Below are 22,042 nucleotides of genomic sequence, written 5' to 3' on the forward strand. Positions count from 1 at the left end.
GAGGAAGAAAGAGAAATTTTATCCACTTTTTTGTCCTTAGCTAGTAATGGGTGTTACTAAATACTTCATCTGTGGTCTACAGTATTTTCTTCTGTCATCATACAAATATATCTTATAAGTTTATTTTTATTAATTTGGGAAATATAGTTGTTTTTTTTATTTTTTAAAAAAAGCATGATTCTTATTTTGTGCAGTGTATGTTGCTAGGAATTTGGTGAAAGAGTGCAACCTTCACTATGTTTAGTGACCCATCCAACAATATCAATTGTTAAAATTAAAATAGGTAGTTGCTAATATGTTTTCCTTCCCAAAGAATTTTCTTTAAGCATTAAAATCTATTATGTTATAGGAGTATCTAGACTAAAAGGCACAAGAAAGAGATTTCCAAGATCTCTAAAAGATTTAGAATATAATCTATTGTTCATAGCAAAACACATGACTGTTGTTCTTCTGTATGCTGTAACTTTGTTTTCATTTCATTCTTTAAAGGTTTTCCTTAAATATTATCATGTGGAACAATTAAATTTAATGAGGAAGGAAGCCATTGACAAGCTTATTTTTATTCAAGCCTGTATTAGAGGATTCTTGGGTTCAAGACGGTACCAAAAATTACAAGCAAAAAGGAAAGAAAGTGCTATACTAATACAGTCAGGTAATCAGACATCTTATAATGAATCTAAGTTTAGGATTCTATTTAGATATCAGCATAAAACCAAATCTTATATAAAAATCTCAAATTTTTATATAACTTTGGTGTAAGATCCTAGATTCTCTTACCTTGATATTTTCTCTAAATTAAATCTAAATCAAATTGTTTCAGTGATGGATACTTTTAATATTTGAATAAATGTTTTGTTTTAAATAATTTAATTTAAAAATTTCTGTCAAGTATTAATAAAACACAATTGACCTATTATGCAAGATATGACAAATGATTGAGTTAATCATAGATTTCAAGAATCATATTATTATAAACCATTGGTTAATCAGATTTTTTTTCTACTTTATTCCAAAGGTTACACTTGCCATAATTTTTGACAACTTAATTAAATTTCATTTTGGTAAAGGGCAGCATCCATTTACTCTTATTATATCTGGGAAATAATATTTAGAACCATATTTTAATTGAAATATCTTAACAGACTTAGATTTTTTTTGTCTGAAATTAAATTTAGAGCTTAATATGCCTTGATATGGTATTTTTCAAAATTATTTGACTAGAAGGTCATGATTAAAATTGCCTTTTACTCTGTAACTGTGTGCTTTTGCATTACAAACACTGCATTCTGCTATATTTTACTCTGGCTATTATTTATTTTTAGATGTTATATGTGGTCCCATGGCTCAGTTTTATGATCCACACTGATTTGTTGCATATGTTCTGAAGGCCTTGGAGGTGATGGACAGAACAGATGACTGACCTTCAGGAGAGTTATGTAGAGATTCTCTTCTCTCGGTCCTTAATGGATCTCCATAACCCCTTTGAAGTTTTAAGCTCTTAACTTTTCATTGAAACATCACAATGCAAACCTTGTCATTTAAGATTTACTTCTTTTTTTTTTTTTTTTTTTTTTGGTTTTTGGGCCACACCCTGTGACGCTCAGGGGTTACTCCTGGCTATGCGCTCAGAAGTTGCTCTTGGCTTCTTGGGGGACCATATGGGACGCCAGGGGATCGAACCGTGGTCCGTCCTAGGCTAGCGCAGGCAAGGCAGGCACCTTTACCTCCAGCGCCACCGCCCGGCCCAAGATTTACTTCTTTATCCAAATTTCAATTAAATACAAATTCAAGCAAATCCAAAATTCAGAAACCACTGAAAAAATTATTTTCACAACTCATTTGGCAATAAAATATTTAGTCTTTATTCATCCCACTTGTATTTTCCTGCCAAAAAATATGTATTTGCTTAATTATGGAATTAAACATCCTCTGACATAAAGGATGCTGCAGAATCTATGCTAATTACCCTTACTTACCTTTTGATACAAAAGTTTTAATTGTTTTTCTGAGTTCTGAAACCTATCTGGCTCCACGAATAATTGATCAAAGTTTCAGGCATATACTTAGAAAACAGCGATTATTTTTCTGAAAATAATTAGTAGTAGATTTTAATCAAATGAGTGCATGGTTTTTTTTTTAACACAACATATCTATGCTTTTGTTTGGATTTTGTTTTGAGACCACACCAGAGATACTCAGGAATTAGTTCTGGCAGTACTTAGGGGACCCTATAGGATACCAGGAATCAAACCAGGTCAGCAGCATGTCAGGCAAAGGCCCTACCTTCTGTACAATCACTCCGGGCCCAATACAGCTTTAGTTTCAACTTAGTACTTTCCCTAATATATTTAATATTTCAATTAATTTTTATATTGTTTGCCAACTACAAGAATCTTAATAAATTCCATTTTTATTAGGTCATTAATTTAATTTTCTTCTTTGATACTGATGGCAAAAAATGATCAAATTTATTTTTACCACTTTAAGTAATGTCTTTTTACTTATTATTCTTAAAGCTTCTCTGGGTCTTCTATGTTCCAGCTGCAAGAGGACATATGGTCAGGAAACAACAGAAAGGAATTGTTAACACGAAAAACATAACCGTAACAACAATTCAGAACCAGGATCAAGAATTTGACTATAAGAAAAACTTTGAAAATAAAAGGTATAATGATGTTGATTTTGTGCCATTTTGACATCCAATAATTTTTTTAAGTTTTTGAAAGCAGTCCTTCTTATATCAGAACACTTGGTGATCACTTTTTCAATCTTGGTTTTATTTGGAATTTCAGTGACTTTTTCCACAGATGCTCTCAAAACTTTTTATGCAGATGCTTCTACCAATCTTCATTCTAAGTTTATAATTTAAATTCTAAGTGTCCTTTGTAGTTCCTCCTCTCCACAACCCTCCTTCTGTGTAAACCATCCTCCATATCTAAATAATATCCCTCAGCTCTTGTGTTCCCCTTGTAACCAGTATTCATTGGTCCCCTAACTCAGTATCTGTTATCCAAAGGATACCTACATACACTAACCCCTATATACACAGCCTAGTCTCATTTTATATGTAACAAATATCAATGCTTTTCAGAAATGCAGAGGCACTCAACGTTTTCATTTTCTCTTAAAATTCTAACCACCTACTTATAATATGGTCTTTATTTTGCTTTCATGGGTTACAGTAATTTGTTTCCCTTCATTACTAGCTGTAAAACAGTCCAGCAACTATAAAAAGGCCAGTGCTTTCCTTGAGGAACAAGAGGATGTGGTATTATCTATAGCATATATACACTCCTATACTTCAGAAGTCAGAAAAATACAAACAAAAAAGAAAAGAAAAATATAAGCAAATGGCAACCAAGATAGACAGCTTTAACTATTTGTTGAAATTAATACTTCTTGAATTTAAGTTTAAATTTGAAGTTAATAAATACAATAATCAATTAGGTATGGATCTGCATCCACTTTTCTTCTGGGGACATCAAGATCTAGCTTTTAGCTTAGCAGCGATTGATAGCTTCTCTATCCACTAGATGGTGAATAAGAAAATTGTACCGACATTGGTCTGGGGTAGATGTTATGCCTTTGTCTAAGTAGTTATCCTAGAAGGTAGAACACAGCATCAGGATTAATAAAGTATAAACAGAGAACAAAAGGATCTTTTGATGAAGGCTAAAAGATGACAGGAGAAGAGAGAGGGAGGAGGGCCTGATAGAAACCTGCTTTCAGGCCAAACCTTTCAGTCTTTCATGACTACTGATTTTCCTTTTTCCCAAGATACCATCTGTCCTTGCTTTCAATTTACTTTTCACAAACAGAACCCAAACTCTGGACTAGAATCATAATTGGCAGTTGGAGAAGGATTTATACCTGCAAACTATTCTAGAATGTGTCAGAAGGCATCTCCAATTCGTGCAGGCTGGAACTCTGAACAGTTGAAACTGAGAAGCAAGCATCATTGCCCTGCACTTTTCAGTTCTCCAAGTGCTTTGTTCATTTCAGTCACATGATGGAGGGTTCTATAGTATGAATCCACACATGTGGATGGACTAGATTATTAACACTGGATATAATAATTATTCACATATAAAATATATTTTAATATCAAAACAACTAATAAATAGTTTGGGAAATGTACATTATAATTTATATGTATATATGTATATTATATGTATAATTTAGGGGTTGTATGCTTTCTGGTTTTATTAATTGTATTTTGGCTAATATCAGCATTCCTGGGGGATAAGGTTCTAACGATAATTAGGATATAAGTATAAAAATGTTCCAAACTATGAGGTTCTTGGTTCCCAAGTCATTTCTCAGATTCCTGACAGAACAATGAGGATTCTTTTGTGACTCCTGTAAAATTCTGATAATGTTGTGGTCAGGCTCAGATGCGTTTAATGAAATTAGGATAATTCAATCCCCATAACTTTCTCCATATTTGATTCAAACAGATGTTTTAATTCATTCTTCCATAGATTCTTCCTTTGCCAATATCAAAAGTTGGGAGTAACCCTCAGTCCTAAGATACATGATAAGGTATCAGGTTATGACATTCTTTACTGCACCATAACACCTGTTAGTGCTATATTGCTCTTGGGAGGATTTGCCCTACTTTTAAAAAAAAAAACCTTTTAAATATAAATAAGATTTAGTGAAGATTTTATCTTCAAGGTAATGGAAAATCATTTTGGAAATATATTGGCAAGGTGACAACTTTGAAATGCTTGCCAACATATTACATAATCATAAACTGTAGCCAGGCACTGCCTTTCCTCTAATTCTGTGAGATAATTCCTGTGACCTGTAGACCTAGAGCTTATTAAAATACAACAGGTCGGCCAAGTGAACACGGCCTGCTGACTCATGTCCAACCTAGATAAATTGTCCACAGAATCTCTAACTACAGGTATTTTGGTCTTGAAAAGGACAGATTTTAAAGTGACAAAATTCTTATAAATTTCACTAAAGAAATATATGCCAGGACATTTTTCCCACTAAATTGAGGATAGTGGGCTCAGTTTTTGAGTAGCCATCACAGTTGTCACTAGAGTGAATGTATTAGGACATGTGAGTTTTACAGTTTTATTTTAAGCACCTTGTGTTTTTACACACACACACGCACACACACACACACACACACACAGTGTTATATAGCAAATAGCTAATGCAAAAGAGGTCATGAACTCCACTTGAGTGTCATCTATTCAGATTGCAATATATTTCCTGCAGGAATTCTTTGTTGAAGAAACAGATAGAAAGTGCAGCCTCTCCTAAGGAAATGGCCTTCCCAGCTCCAAATAATAAAACAAGTGAATCTGTGGTGAAGATTTCGACTTTCAAAGCTGATGGGGAAACCACTCATGCTATTGAGAATAACAACAGAGTATATCAAACTTTGAAAAAATTCAATAACATGTCAGGGAAAGAGACTCGGGCAGATGTGAGCCCCAAACAGAAGTCTAGCCAAGATTCAAAAGAGGATAGTAAGGTGAGGAAAATGGAGGAAGAAGATACTGCTAGGCTGAATTATTACCAGCATTGTCCAGAGGAAAGAAATGTTGAAGACTCAAAAGCAGCTTATCTGGAAAGGAAGGGCCTGTCGGAAAGAGCCAGTCTCCCTGGATTGAGCTTAGCTGAGAGTGAGGTGAAGCCATCTTCTGTTAAAAGAACTTTGGAACCTAGTTTTAGCCAAAGATCAGTGTATCAAAATTCCATCAGCAAAGAAAGGGCAAAGAGGACATCCGTGGTCACCCAGGATGTGTCACTCTGCAACCAGGACCATAGTCACCTGAGGCAGAGGATGGTCGCAGAGAGACAAGGGGAGCCAGTCACACCAGCCCTGGAAGAAGATGAAGCAGCAGTGTTCATTCAGAGCAGGTACAGGGGGTACAAAAGAAGGCAGCAGCTGAAGAGGGAGAAGATGTCATCTTTCAAGGATCAAAATACGGTCGCAGCTTCCACAGAGGTAGAAAAGAATTCTCATAGCCTGATTCGCTATTCCACAAAATGTGAGGCTGTCCAACTCAAGCACGACAATGGCACAAGTGCAAATTCACAACAAGAAGTTGACTTGGCCATTTTCTCAAAACAGGTATGTAAATTAACCAAATTATCCCACTTGTGAAAATCTCTGGGAACTACGTAATAAGAAAATTTTTTAAAAAGTAGCTAAAAATAGCTCATTCATAACTGACATTGTTTCATATGTTTTATGCTACGGTATAAAAATTTAATAGCTGTCTCTAGGGTTGTGCTTTTAAAGTAACCATCATTTTTAATGAATTTACTCAGATGAATTAGTATAAAATTTGATGGAAATCTTATAGAGTCAAGAGGCACATCATTGTTTTATGCCACATATTAAAATACAGAATTTTAGGGCAATGGATTTGATTCTCCACATACCTGTCATGTGAAGTTCTGGGTTCTGTCCCCTTAGCACCACAAAAGAAATAGATAAATAAGTTAAATAATAATAGATGGTAATTAAAATTTTCATGTGTCTGAGCTTCTTCCACTATAGCTAAGTACTTTTTTAGATTTTCTATTCTTTCTCAGTCTCAAGTTTTAAGAGGAGATGATGTGATTATAGCGAAGATGCTTGCGAGAGAAACATATCTCTACGGTTTTCTTTATTATTTCTCATCATTCTGAGTAAAACAAAAATACCTTTCAATCTCATGCTACTGGTAATGTATGTATCAGCTATTTATAGAAAGGTCAGTCAGTTTTAGGGCATGGAACTCTGATAAGATCATCTTATGGAGAGGTTATGGGGTCCAGTTCCTGTTACTGCTGGTTCCAGTTCTTGTTCTCTCTCTGTCTCTGTGTCTCTTTCTCTCTCATTCATTCTCATTCTTATTCTCTCTTTCTAGGAGTTTGATTTTAAGAAAACCACTTTAGTGTCAGAGAAATAGTACAGGAAGTAAGGTGCTTGCCTTTTATGCAACAGACTTTGATTTGATCCTGGGCACCACATGTGGTCGTCTAAGCATACCGAGCCTAAAATTTATTGAGCTGGCTGGTCGCTGGCATACACTGGTTGGTGTGACCCTAACACCTCCCCCCGAAGAAGAAAACCACATTATACACCACATCTTTATTTTCTCTTGTGCAAACTAAAGGATTTAATATTAGACAGCATTATCACACTAATCAACAGTGTGTATGCTATAAAATAAACACAGTAACACATAAGGTAATTTCAAGTTCTTGAACCCTTAATCTAGGATTTTTGTTCCTGGGCCTGTAAGAAATGCTCTGGGTTGTCTCTTTGTCATCAGATACCTTCTTAGTGTCCCAAACATCTTCAACTTCTGGCTGAAATTAGAGCTCTGAAATTGATTACTGTATTTACCATTTCCTGTTAGGGAAATTATGAGGAAAAAATAGACATGCAGATTGCTGGCTAACAGCTCCACAGAATGAATTCAACACTCCATGGGACAAGGTTAGAAGGCAACTAGAATGGTCTCAGATTTCGTCTTCTCAATCAGTGCAGAGGCTGAGTTGAGGGGATGGAAAAAAGAAAAATCAGAAAGAGTAGCCCCAAGTGAGGCTAGGAAGACCTAAAGGAAAGCAGAGCATTAACACTATCATAGGCAGTAGCATAAGGACAGGTGCCAGCTTTCAGGAACCCCAGAAAAGAACGGATCAGGGGAGAAGACTTCATGTAGCTGACATGCTTGATCATTTATACAACAAACTAGATTGTGATGGGCAAGAAGCCTATGGGGCCTTGGAGGAGGAGCGAGAAGGTACTCTGGAGAGGACCCAGAGAGATCTAGCAGCTGATCCATAGCTTCTCAGACCTACTGCACTGATGAGTCTGAAATCTTCTCCTTGATTTAATCTGACATCAACCTTCTTTTTAGATATCAAAGCTATCTGAAGACTATTTCATTCTGCAGAAAAAACTGAATGAAATGATTTTGTCACAGCAACTGAAGCCTCTTTATCTGGGTGTATATCCTCACATGCCAATTAATAGACGAATTTCTTCTCCGCAGTGTCTCTCAGGTAAAATTCAGTCGAGTTCAATCTTCCTGAAGGGAAAGGAACTGCCAGGTGCTTCATTTATTAGCTCCCAACCTTTCTTCTATAGCAGATTTGAGGTCACTGTGCTCTTTGGGGAGAAAACTTCCATTTCATTCCATTTTTTATGGCAGATTCACCTTTGTCTGGACTGCTCTCCATATGCTCCACTTTCTCTGACTTCTTTCTCCTCTTCATTTCTATGTTGTTTATTACACTTTAACTTGGTGTATAACAGCAATGGGAAGGAAGGGGACAGGTTGGGTAAGAGAAATATTTATGTGCCTTTAGTTTTGTCTACAGTCTGGAATAGAGCATGGAAGGGGAAGACCTCCCTTCAGATCACAAACTCACATGCACAAAGCTGTCCAGTATGTTGTGCACAATGAAGCTGACAGTGAGAAAAGCACTTTAACACATAGATTATATTTCTTATTTACAGTTTCCAATGGCAAAGGGCATTGCTGAACATCATTGTGCTACTTTGGGACCATTTACCCACAGTATGAGCTAGCCTGCATTGTTAGATATAGCTATATCCACTAATTGTAATGATCTAAGCACCTGTCCTTTAATTCTGGATTATAGTGAAAAATATCTAACTAAAGTAAAAAATTGCTTGATTAATATTTAATTCCTGCAAAAGTTCTAAATTTTTTGGGTATACTTACTTTGTCACAAAGTAGGCACATTCCAACCCGAGTTTTAAATTCCAGTGTTCTTTATAAAATGGTGGGGTTTTCAACTCCTCTGGAATGTTCTGTTTAAAAGACATTCCTAGAAATCATAGAAATCATAGAAAATAAATGCGGATGATTGTTTCTTCAAGTGAAATCTAACAAGCTTAACAAAATGCACCCTCCCTATAGAAGCTTTTTGTTGTTGTTGTTGTTGTGGTGGTGGTGGTGGTGGTGGTGGTATACATTCTTAAGTGTGCAGATGTGCCAGAAGTAAAACATGGTTAAATGAAAATGATGAAGCCAAAATACAAAATGAGGTAAGCAGATGAATGACTTGTTTTTTATTTGTTTTCTAATATTAGGTATAAACTAACTGCAACATCATTTTCACCTAGAGAAATAGACAATAAATTACTAGGGTGTGGTCATTTGATGACAAATTCTGGTCAATGCTATTATATTTAGAATACAATGACATTGGGACATCATTTCCTGAACAGTGTGCAGAATGTGTTTTTATGGGGGTGTTTTTCTTCTTAATGTTGGTACACCTGGCAATTTATGTTCACCACTGTGAAAAGAAGAAAAAGATTAATTGTAGGGCAAACAGACCATGATAATACAAAAAACATGTCCTCTTTCTTCTCTGACAAAGAGGCTATGACTGTCCAATGGTCTATAATTTTTAATGCTTTCAAGGTTGACAAATAAGGATGCAATTAGGATTCCTATGCTTCATTTGCATAATATCACCAGTAAATTCAACAGAAAATTAAAGTAGTCCCTTGCCATCCATGCATAGAGTAAATATTGAAAACGTTATGCAGCTTTTAAAATAAGTGTAAGAAAAATAGAAATATTTTCTACTTTTTTTTTAAACAAACTTATGGAATAACCTTGATATGGTTCACATATGACTTTTTTTTTACAATATTTATATTTAATATTGTAATGCTGGTGCCTAGAAATGTGTTTTGCACCTTTACACATATCTGTAAACATACTTCATTCACAGGAAAGGTAGCTCAAATAATATTGGATTATAGTTTTTTTGTGGGAACATTTTTTATTGAGAGTAGAAAATACAGAGATTTTTAGGAATTGTATTGCTCCTCACCCAAGATAGTTCTGACCTTTGAAAGTTTATTTGCTACTCCTCTTTCTGCGTGTGAACTAATACTTTGTCCCCTAAAGTTCTTTTTTTAGCTTGATATCCAAAAATAAATTATTTTATTCACAGCCTTATAGTTCAGTAAGAATCATTTACTTTTAGGATTATAGTCAGATTAAATGCTAATCCTATAAAGCAGTTAACCTTGGTTAAAATTGCACTCTGACATCTGGATTTCTAATGAATAAGTTTAATTCATTCAGGCAGAACATTTAACATGAAAGCCTGAGGTGAAATCAGCTAATTTTCACACCCAAATTATTCTTCTTATTCCACAGTTTTATGTAAACTACAGAGCTAACATAAAAGCAGAAAAGCATAGTATTCCCTCCCTGCACTTCACATTTCTGCTAAAAAATAATCAAAAGAATGACAATAATGGTAGAAACCAAGTCTTTTTCTTTACATATTTAGATCCCATGTTACCTTGTTATGCAAGATCATTTCAAGGAGAAGTAGTTTAACATTTAATAAGATTATATGATAACATTCATAAATTTAATAGGAAAAATAATCATAAATGAGAACACTCAGAGCAGAAGCATCTACCCTTCAATGTAGGTAAACTCAAGAGAGTACCTGAATACTTATACTATATACTGAATACCTTCGTACCTAGTGCCTGAGTATTAAGTCCATTGAGTAGAATAAAGCAAATGGTCTAGAGTTAAATTTTGAGAATTTAAAATTGGAAATTTCAATTGAGAGTTAAATGGAAAAAATTGAAAATTCTCAATTCTTGAAAACTGAAAGTCTCTTGAGTTCAGAGAACTGAGGCAGTGCAGAAATGAACTAACTGCCTACTGCAAATTTAGAAGCAGCTCTCTGTGGCTAAGGGTAGAAGAAGGGGACAGCTGGACAGAAGTTCAAATTTACTAGAAGTATGTTATTACTAAAACTAGTGTGAATACAGTCTTTTTTGGGGTACTTATTTTATTTTATTTGTTTTAATTATATCTCTATTTAAGCACCATGATTACAAAAAAGAACATACCCCCCTTCACCAATGCACCCTTCCCACTACCAATGCCCCAACTCATTCCTCCCCTACACACTGCCTGTATTAAGACAGGCATTTTATTTCTCTCACTTACTACAATTTCGTTATTTCACTAACTGAACTCACCACTTTTTGTAGTAAGCTTCATATCCTGGCCCAGTCCTTCCAGCCCTCATTTCTATTGTCTCTGGGTATTATTGACATACTGTCTTTTATTTTTCTAAAATCCCACAGATGACTGAGACTATTATGTCTATCTCTCTCCCTCTGACTTATTTCACTTAGCATAATAGTTTTCATGTCCATCCATGTATAAGAAAATGTCATGACTTCATGAATCCAGCCTTTAACCTACAGCAATAAATATTCTTTTTTTTTTCAGTGCCAGAGTTCAAACCTAAGTCTTGTATAAAGTTCATTTACCCTTGAGCCACATCCTCAACCACAGTAATTAATATTCTTTCTGGCATGTTCTGTAGTTGACAGTATTAGAGTTTACTCACTGACAAAAGCAAATAAATAAATTACTCAAAGAAGAAATTATAATAACATTAAGTACATTTCTGTTCTTTTAATATCCTATTTAGGCTTGTGGTGGTTATAAAGTTAGACTTTGCATGTCAACTTAAGTAACTAGAGTAATTATCATGAGAATAAAAATTAAGACTGAATTTTATTTTCCAAAGCAAGTATTATTGAATTTTAAATCTAACTTTTGAATGCAGTATGTCTAAGACTTTTTTCATTCTTTACTTTTTAAATGTCATTCTGATCAAATGTGATGCTGATAAAATGCTGAAATTATGATCAGAACTACAACAGACATAAATATTTTACCTTCTGGCTATTTAATATAGCAATGATCTTTTGCGAGCTAATATTTATCATGCACATCACACAAAATAGTCACAATGTAATTTTACTTCTGCCAACATTAATATGGTGCTGATAATTTGTGATTATAAACATTTATGTCACTTTTGTAATTGAGGTGTTAAAGGAATTTTAGCAGACAGCATTTGTTCTCTCCCAAAGGAACAGAAATTTAGAGGGCAAAATAAACTGTGCCACTATGAAATATCTCTATGCTGATGAGCACATGGAAAGTTTGCTCTTCAAGAATATATAATAGTCTGGGGAAATTTAACCTAAGAAGTTGAACCCTATTGAATAAATTTATAGGTAATTTTCATTTACTGGCTTCCCACTCTGCATGCTATAATAAAGTGTGACACCTTTTAAGGATGTCAACCCTTTTATTCAGATTATCCTGGTGAAGAAAAATAGTTGATCAGCTAATATTTAAAGATAGGGTTCATATTGAAAAGATTGAAAACTAATATTTAAAACAGTCTAAAAAACAAAAGTAGTTCATATAGTTCTAAGTACCCCTATAGGAGCAATCCAGGAGTAAGCCCAGGCATAGTAGGATGTGGCCCAAAAAGCAAAAAGTAAATAAATAAATGTTTTATTAAATGTCTTTGAAAATGTTCTTGTATATTAGGATTTTAATAGTATACAATAAGTTCCCAAGATATAGGATTATTGAGTGGAAAAGTATATGGGACACTAATAGACTTCTTTCCTAAAAGGCCCTAACAATTGACATTTCTTGAGACTATTTTTGGGAGTAATGTGCTTTTCTCACCTTCTGGCCAAGTGTGTTATTCTTTGTAATGTTTGCTGATCTGTCTGGATCAAAGTAATATTTCATTGTTAATATCATAAAAATAAATTACTTTTGGGGGTTTGAGCACACCCCAGATGCTCAGAAACAATTACACTTTGTTCTCTACTCTGCCAACAAAGTCAGGTGCCTCCTGCACCTATTAGCCTTTTCAGTTTTCTCATCCTGAATTTTCTATTGAGATATTTTGTCCTCTTTTCTGTTGCTCTGTATGCTTGTAGTCATAATCTAACTAACACCCATGCATTAGAAATGCCAACCCTTTCTTTGTCTTCAGTGTGGCATATATATATGTATATATGTATATATAAATATATGATAACCAAATCAAGAGAACTATGGAAGATACGGAAATATATATATATATGTACATATATATATTTGGTTATCATAATTTGGTTTCATCTGTTCTTTTACTTTTTCATGGTGTATAAATTTAGTTGAAGACATTTGTAATCCTAGATTGTTGATAAAGTTCTCTAGACCTTTTTTTTTAGGAACTTTGTTGGTTCTTTTCATTGCATTTATCTTTCAAGCTTAAGCAAATATATTTATATCTGATGACAACAGCAATCTAGTGAACAAAAATATTTTGGGTGTCTGTTATTCACTTAGTACTGTGTATCCATCCTAAAAATGAGTTAATAAAACTTCTTAGCATCTCCAGTTACCTACCTCATCAGACTGCTGCTGAAGCATTAAAACTAAGTTATGTAGAAGTATCCTATAATAGAATGCAATCGAGGGAACTACCTTTTAAACATCATAGTCGAGGAACCAGAGAGATATTATAGTGGACACAGGGCTTGCCTCGCATGACCTGATCCTGGTTTAAGCACAGTAGGTGCCTTAAGCTCTTGGAATGATCCGAGAATGCAGAGACAGAAGTCAGTCCTAAGTACTGCCAGGTGTGACCCCAATATAAATAAAATTATAATTAGTTAAAAAAATCAGTGATCTAAAATATGAGATTCAGTTTTGTGTTATACTGTTAGAGCTGCCATAAATAGCAGTGCACTACAGAGTTCTTAAATAATAGAAATTTATTTTTTCACTGATCTGAAGACTATAAGGACAAGACCAAATTGTTTTTTATGAAACACTTTTTGCTTACTTATTGATGGCTTCCTCTACCAGTGTATTTTCATGGCCCTCCTCTGTGCCTGTATCCTAATCTCCACTTTTCATAAATACACCAGTAATATCAGATTAGGATTTATTTCAATAGCCGCACTTTAAAGAGCCTTTCTCCATAACAGTCATATTTGAAGGTACTGGGAATTAGGACTTCTACATATGTATTTTAGGGACACAATTCATAACACATTTCAGATGATTTGAAATAGTTGTGTGTGTGTGTGTATATATATATATATATATTGGTGTTCAGATGAGTGAGAAACAAGGAACAGTAATTAAAATCTTCATGGAAGAGATAGAATTGAAGGGTTGGAGCAAGAGTGCAGGGGGTAGGGTATTTGCCTTGCATGCTGCCAATCCAGGTTCAATCACTGGGATCCTATATAGTCCCCTTAAACACTCTCAGGAGAAATTCCTGAGTGCAGAGCCAAGAGTAACTCTCAGCATTGCCAGGCATGCCTAAAACAAACAATCAAACAAAAGGAAATGGGATTGAGATAGACTTTTGAAAGATGCTTATTACTTCAGGGGGACTAAGAAATTATTTTTATGAAAATAATTAAAGATATAGCTATAAATATGGTGTGTTGGGATTTCACCTAGGCTGGTGAGAGAAGATAACATATTTTGGTGTGAAGTGGGAAATAAGATAATTGAGATTGTCATGTGACCCTTATGGATGAGTAAAAGAAAACTTAAAGACTGAGGCTTATTTTCCATAAAAAAATTATTTTCAGAAATTGGCTTCAGAAGTTGAAGATAGTAATGACACAAGTTAAGTTGGTCTCAAAATTGAACTCATTTTTACTTATATGACTAGTCTGGTTTTGTTGGCTCTAGGAAAATTTTATAGCCAACCCATTTGATTTTATTTTAATCAACTATAAACTATCACCACTTTTCTTGCCCATAAATGTAGCCTACTCCAGTTCTTAAAAGAGCTAATCTATAGATGGCTATACTCTGTGTTCCAAATTGCAATTCCTCTGCTCCTCCCAATAACTTTTTGTCTTACAATATTTTTAGAATATATTCTTCATTGATAAACATTTTGGAATTTCAGGGGCTCAGCTTTCCACCTCTGTGTTCCAGTTCCTCTATGTTTCCGCCTATCCTCAAAAAGACCTTCTCCTCATTCCTCTATCCTTCTTCCCTTTCCCTCTGGTCACTACCATAGTTTTTTACCAAGTCTAGGACTTATTTTTATGACTTCTTGCCATCTTGTTTGTTCTAAATATTCATTTTTCACGTATGAGTGGAAGCATGTAATTATTGTCTTTAACTTCCTTATTTCACTTATATAATCACCTCATGATCCATTCATTTTTGTGCTTAAAAGCATTGTTTTCCAAATGTATGAGTAATATTCTGTTATATATTTGGAAATATATAGATATACATCTATAGCTTATATCCAGTCATCTTTTAATAGGTATTTAAACTAACCATATATTTTAGTATCATAATTAATGTTAACATGAACATTGGGCTTCAAATAAGTCTTTTTATATCACTTAAAAATGAAATTTCATAATTGAAGGCAGTAATTGAATGATGGTGTTTAAAGAAGTAAAAAAACATGGTTTGTAAATATCACATTAAATTTCACAGGTATTTCAAATCAATATTTTTGTGTGTGTAAAATAAAGCATGGGAGACAGATTAAGATTTTGAAATTATGGCTAATGATAGTTCAGTAGGTAGGGGATTTGCCTTGCATATCACTAATCTCGGTTCAATCCTCAGCATGCCATATGGTCTTCCAAGTACTGCTACTGACAGTAGTGATCCCTGAGTACAGAGCCAGGAGTAAGCCCTGAACACAGCCAAGTGTAGCTCAATAATAAAAGTTTGTTTTGTTTTGTTTTGGGGCCACACCTGGCAGCACTCAGGGATTACTCCTGGCTCTGAGCTCAGAAATCACTCCTGGAAGACTCCAGGGGACCAATCATATGGGGTACTGAGGAACGAACTCAGGGTGAGCCACCACCTGCAAGGCAAATGCCCTACCCACTGTGCTGTTGATCCAGCCACCAATAATATTTTGTCATTATCATTAAGTGAGCTGTGTAGAGTAGGGGTTAACAAGAATAAATGATAGGTGCATAGCAAGCATCTCAAAGGATATGTCAAAAATGGACAGAAATTAATGATTAATTATAGGAAATGTAACTGGTGCTGTAAATAGTTTGGACCTGGAGAACAGAAATAATTGTGGTTACTGGATATAAAATCCTAGTTAAAGAAAGATAGTTCATTTAAGGTCAAAGCTTCAATAGGGGACTTTGAAAATGGACAAGAGGAAAGCAAAAAAAAAGAAAATAGGTCCAGGAACTCTAGCAAGGTGAGAGGATCAATCCAATTTGTCCATTAGGAAGTCATCAGCCTGGAATGTAGTGCTGAAAGCTGGAAGGGAAGTGAAACAAAGAGAATTATTTGCTTATCCAGCAGTGTATTGTGTGTCTGTCTATCTGTCTGTCTGTCTATGTGTACGAACCCTACAGACTTGTGCACTCGAGGGGAGAGCTATGTACTCAACTATTGAGCCATATCCTCAGCTTTGTCCAATAAATTTTAATTAAAAATGTACTATATGGTAACAGTTTCTTTAAGGGCCAGAAGAACAAGGATAAGGAAGATAAAAAAAAAATATGCCTCCCCTTACGAACCTCCACCTCAGGTGTCCAAGGACAGGATGGTCAATAGTGTTAAATGATAAAGTTAAAAATATAAGTACAGGCATAAGATCTGTAAATGTTTCAACAAATTGGACACATTTGACCTAGCAGTCACTTTCAGTCATCTTGAAAATAGAAATCAGACTGATTGGAGAACATTTGGTTGGAAAAATTGGAACAATAACTTGACTTGTCTTCCTTTTTCCCCAGGATCTATTTTGTTCTTCAGTCTCATAGGATTTATTCGGATTTCTTAGCATTTTCAGTTTAATTCATTTTTGTTGCAATAGTAATGTCTTGCTAGTCTAATCCAAAATTTAATACTGAACTCAGGCTCAATTTTTTTTCCCATTTCCCATTTGTCACTGTATACCATATTTTTATGTTTTTTAAACTATTTTTTATTATGAATATTTTTAATCATCATGATTACAAGCATTTTTGTAGTTAGGTTTCAGTCATAAACAGAATACCCCCCTTCACCAGTGCAACATTCCCACCACCAAAGCCTCTCCTCCTCTCCCAACCCTGCCTGTATTCACAACAGGCATTTTACTTCTCTCATTCTTAACATTGTCATGCTAACTGTTAGTGTAGTTATTTCCCTTGACTTTAGATTCAGAGGAGAAATATAAGTAATACACTATAAAATAATAAAGCTTTCCAAACAGCAATAAAACTAATGATCATCACTAGGAGATCCTAAGGAAGAAGAGGGGATAAAATCTAGAATCATCATTTGTGGAATTGCAAGAATTCAGACTTTTTCCTCATTTCCTTCTACTGTAAGAGTGAAGAGAGCTCTCAGGACTCAGATATTTGAAGTCTCCTCACCATCTGTTTGTTCCAGGTAGAAGTGAGAGAGAGTATAGGGCATAAATCTGCAAGGAATTTGTTGGAAACATGCTTCTATTCTTATCTATTACTTCTCTCTATAACATGGTATATTAACAAATTTATCAGTTTTTGGTTTCATCCAACATGTCATTTATGTCTGTCTGATTAGCATCATTTTGTGCATCAGACCTCTGTGAAGTACTCCTAACTGATCTATCTTTATCACCCAGAAATCTCTCATAAGGTTTTTTTCAATGAATGATCTGGATAATATAAAAATAAAACTGTTATGAGTATGTTCATCTAGTAGACTGGCTTAGAACTAGAAAGATTTATATCCCTAAGTCTCTGCCAATTGAAGCTGAGACTTCAATTGTTGGTGAGAAGTAGCTTGCAGTGAACACTGACCAACAGGAAAATCATCAGAAATTACTATTATGTTCTTTTAGCTGTGATAATTTGCCCATATTGACAACATTGATGAAGGAACATAAAAAGATAACACTTTATTATTTTTTATTGGTCAAAGCTTTTTAAAGTCATACCTGAAAATTCTAAGAATTTGAGATTCTGAGTGTGATGAAAGAATAGTGTAGTCTGGAAATGATCAATTCCCTTGTCTGGACAATAATACCACATGAAGTGGCTCTTCGAAAGGAAATCATATGATGCTTAGATGGACGGTGTCTGTGTAAGGTGGGCAGGAGAGCAGTAAGGCATTGTAACTGCAACATTCTCTGAGCATAATAATCTTTTCAAAATATATTCTATCAGGGGCTGGAGTGATAGTTCAGCGGGTAAAGCATTCATTTGCCTTGCACTGCAGCTAACATAGGTTCAGTCCCTACAGCATGCTATATATTCCGCCAAACATCTCCAGGAGCAATTTCTAAATGCAGAACCAGGAGTAACCCCTGATCATTGCTGGGTGTGCCTAAAGATCAGAAAAAATATATACACATATATATTCTATTAGCTTTGAGTCCTCTCTCCTTCATTCTCTAAATTGATATGCCCTACTTATTATCAAACTATGCTCTTCTTTCCTTTCCATTCTTCCCTTCTCCTTAGCTCTCACAGTCCTAGACCATTAGACTATCAAAAGAAAAGATAATGAGGGTTGGTTGGAAGAGGGATAACAAGATATTTCCTCTTTCTCCCAGCTTCAGCCCCACTGGTATGTTTATAATTTCTTATTTGTCCCAACAGGAAAACATTGCTTCATATTAGTCTTTGTCATTGAAGTCCTGTTTATGATCACTTTTCTTGTAGGTATCGCTAAAGAAGAAGAGCCAAAAATATTGAGACCCCCAAGACGGCCCCGGAAGCCCAAAACATTAAATAACCCTGAAGATTCCTCCTATTACTATCTACTGCATGTAAGTGGCTCACTCCTATTACCCCCTGGGAGCCATAGCGCCCACTCATGGTCAGTGTGCAAACTCACCACGCTAGGCCTGTCAACGGGAGATGTCCCTCCATTTTTGCTCCCCTGTTACTCCTCAGCCTGAGTTGCAAGGCACAAGGCTCTCCTCGAGTCCTCATAGTCAAAGCCTGTGCCCCAATCCTGGAACTGCCATATTCTGCCAGCAGTGTCCACTAGAGATCAACCCCAAGGAGAGTACCATCTTAGCAGGCACTCCCCAGAAAAGGACCTTAACATAAACAGGAAAGTCATGGCCAAAATAGGTGGAAGTGGAGAAAGGGAGACATATACTTAAAATTTTATAAACTCTAGTTCGAGGAAGTAGGGTGTTGACACATATTGCAGCATCTAATCCCACAAGGCTGTGACTATCTCAGAGAACAAGAATCTGAGAAAAAGAAAAAGTCTGTATTAGATGTGACTTGCTATTGATTGTAGGAGCTCTTCTGAGGCCCCAGGTACTGCTCACTGCCTGCTCAAGTTCTCCCTGACAGCCTCTGGCATGCCCAGGGTTGTGTAACCCAGAGTTCACCAACACCCTCCATTCTGTACTCTCTCAAACCTAATACCTACTCTGTTAAAGTCTACTGTGGCTTCCCTGACAAATGGTCATTCTAATTCATCTCCCTCCTTTAGCCTCACAATCTGACCCTCTTTCATCCATCATTATTCCCTAACTGAATCTTTTACAATCCACCTAATCATTTCTCATCTCTGCTTCTCTAGTCCAGACCAGAAAATTTCATAAAATCACAAGTCTGATTGTGTTCCTCCCTGAATAGTTTCTCCAGGAGCTCAGCTACTCCTTCAGCAGGAAGCCCAGACTTATTCCTCAATGTACATAAGACTTGTCTTCAGCCACATGCCCTGGCTCCCAAGTCCAGAGTTAATTCTTAAAGCCCAGTCTGAGAGTGGCATTTCTCTACAGCCCCTGAATTCTTGGCCCCTTCTGACTTTGGTGCTTGCTGGTTCTTCTCCCTCCCTCCTCCTCTTTGAGAGAGCCAAGTATAACTCTAGAACTCAAACTATGTTTCTCATCCATTTGAATTAAGTTTCCCAAGTGGTAATAAAAAAAATGAAGCTTCCTGATTTCCAAATCTACCAGTCTCCTAGTTCTCTCCTTTCTCTCTGGTGGTTTCTCTCAAGTTTCTGAGGAAGGTTCCTCTCCTTGTTGATAGTGCAGAAGATTCTGCTATTGGCTCTCTGCTCCTCTCATTACCTCGGAATATTCTATCAATTACCATGACCTCACTGCTTCTGATTTCTGCCCCCATAACTCCATCTTTTCTCTTATTGTTGCAATAACCAGAATGACGCATGGTTGTGGTGTTCACAGACTGGGTTCTGTCTCTTACATGGGATGGAGGATTATCACATCTTGTTGTAGTGCCCACATAGTCTATCCAGCACTGATGATCACTCACTTTTTTTGGAGTTTACCAGAGGATGGGGCCTAACTCCTGGCTTGAGATGTTTGCAGGTCTTACTCATTGTGATCTCTGGGGGTCACAAACTTCAATTATGGTATTGGCTAACACACAGCCATTCAGTGCAAACTGTATGCTGTGTTGCAGAGCTGGGATCCCAAACACAGATGTGTAGGGACTGGACTAAGTGCACATCGGCAGCACTGAGAGGTAAAACTCAAATAGTCACGTGCTTGCAAGGCAAGTACTTTAGCTGCTGAGCCAACCTTGCCTTCCCTCTACTGGTTCTTGAATATGCTTATCTCTAGCTCTGGACATAGACTATATAGACATTTAAACATATACGCTTGTTGGCATATAGCTACCATGAGCATACATAGTCATAGTTACAGTCAAATAGTTATCATTGACCATACAATTTACCTAATTTGTATTTAGGTAATTTATCTAAAATGTTCAATTAAATGGTTTTAATTACATTTATGGAGTTGTACAATCATCCCTGGAATCGACTCAGAGTATTTTCATGACTCCAGCAAGACACTTTACAGCTGTTAGTAGTCTCTCTCCATTTCCGCCCCTCAGAGTGGACAGCTAGAGAATCACCTCTATAGAGGTATCTATTGTGAGCATTCTAGGTAAATAGAAACACATATGTGTGGTATTTTGTGATTCACTATTTTTTCATGCAGTAGTCTGAATTTCATCTTTACTCCTCCCTCCTCATCTTTTATATCCAAAAGTCTACATCTCAAATAGCTGTTGAATATCTGTTTCTCTTTATACCCTTTGCTGATATCCTCTTCCTGCCTCTTCCAAGCCAGTATTCCAGGCAGGTCATGTCTACCATCCTATGATACAAACACTGGTCTAAAGATGAGGTTTGTTTACCTTTCCAGCCTCAACTATTGATATTCATCCTCTTCTCAAACTTGTAGACCCAGTCATTCCATCACAATAACTTATTTCTATTCTTCAAATTTTCCATAGGCATTTCTTCTTAGATATTCCCTTTTCTAGACTTAGAAAACACTTGTTTTTTTCTACTCCTGCCTGTATGACTTAGATACTTCCAGCTTCAATCTGCCTATTTCTTAAGAAAGTCTGTGGATACCATCCATATCCCAAGGATATTTTTCCTACATTCTCCCAAGAAGTCTGTTTGTTTCCTACCATAGAATTATTTCCTGCTATAGAACAATAACAGATATTGTGATTGATGTCACTTCTATGAGTTTGCCTCTTGCATTAAACATGACACATAGTAGGCCTGCAACAAACATTTGTGGTTTGAATTAGTACAGTGAAATATAATTAGGAGTAATCATAGAAGTATAAATTTTCAGACAGTTGCATTATTTTATTAAAAATATAGATTAGGGGCCGGGAAGGTGGCGTTAGAGGTAAGGTGTCTGCCTTGCAAGCGCTAGCGTAGGACGGACCATGGTTTCATCCCCTGGCGTCCCATATAGTCCCCCCAAGCCAGGAGCGATTTCTGAGCGCATAGCCAGGAGTAACCCCTGAGTGTCAAACGGGTGTGGCCCCCCAAAACAATATATATATATATATATATATATATATATATATATATATATATATATATATATATATATATATATATATATATATATATATATATTAAGGGATATTGATTTTTCTCTCCTGATTCTAAAAGAAAGGAAGTACTGTGACATTTTTGTACTGTTACATAAAAATAACAGCTGAGAGCAAGATTAGAAATGATTAAGAATTCTTTTAACCCCAAATTTAAATGGTAAATGACACTCAATGACCTTTGTTAACTGCAGCTGAAGTGAAAATTGTGATGGCTTCAACACAACAGAAACAATACAACATTTTCAACATTAGAAATGGTAAAAAAAAAAAAAAAAAAAAAAAAGAAATAATAAGTTAAGTGAAATGTTTTTCACTAACAACCAGTCTGTGAAAAGTTCT

At 35.6% G+C, this 22,042-nt stretch overlaps 1 protein-coding gene across 1 annotated transcript in view; it reads left to right on the plus strand.

Annotated features, from left to right (window-relative positions):
* Positions 1–22,042, plus strand: part of MYO3A (myosin IIIA) — a 187,334-nt gene that overhangs the window by 152,087 nt on the left and 13,205 nt on the right. Inside the window, exons 26-30 of the mRNA XM_049777537.1 lie at positions 490–652; positions 2,542–2,665; positions 5,236–6,097; positions 7,881–8,025; positions 18,506–18,612. Coding sequence (XP_049633494.1) covers positions 490–652; positions 2,542–2,665; positions 5,236–6,097; positions 7,881–8,025; positions 18,506–18,612 — 1,401 coding nt within the window. The remainder of the gene's footprint in view (positions 1–489; positions 653–2,541; positions 2,666–5,235; positions 6,098–7,880; positions 8,026–18,505; positions 18,613–22,042) is intronic.

This window comes from Suncus etruscus, chromosome 7 (genome assembly GCF_024139225.1).
Source record: "Suncus etruscus isolate mSunEtr1 chromosome 7, mSunEtr1.pri.cur, whole genome shotgun sequence".
In the NCBI taxonomy this organism is placed as follows: domain Eukaryota; kingdom Metazoa; phylum Chordata; class Mammalia; order Eulipotyphla; family Soricidae; genus Suncus; species Suncus etruscus.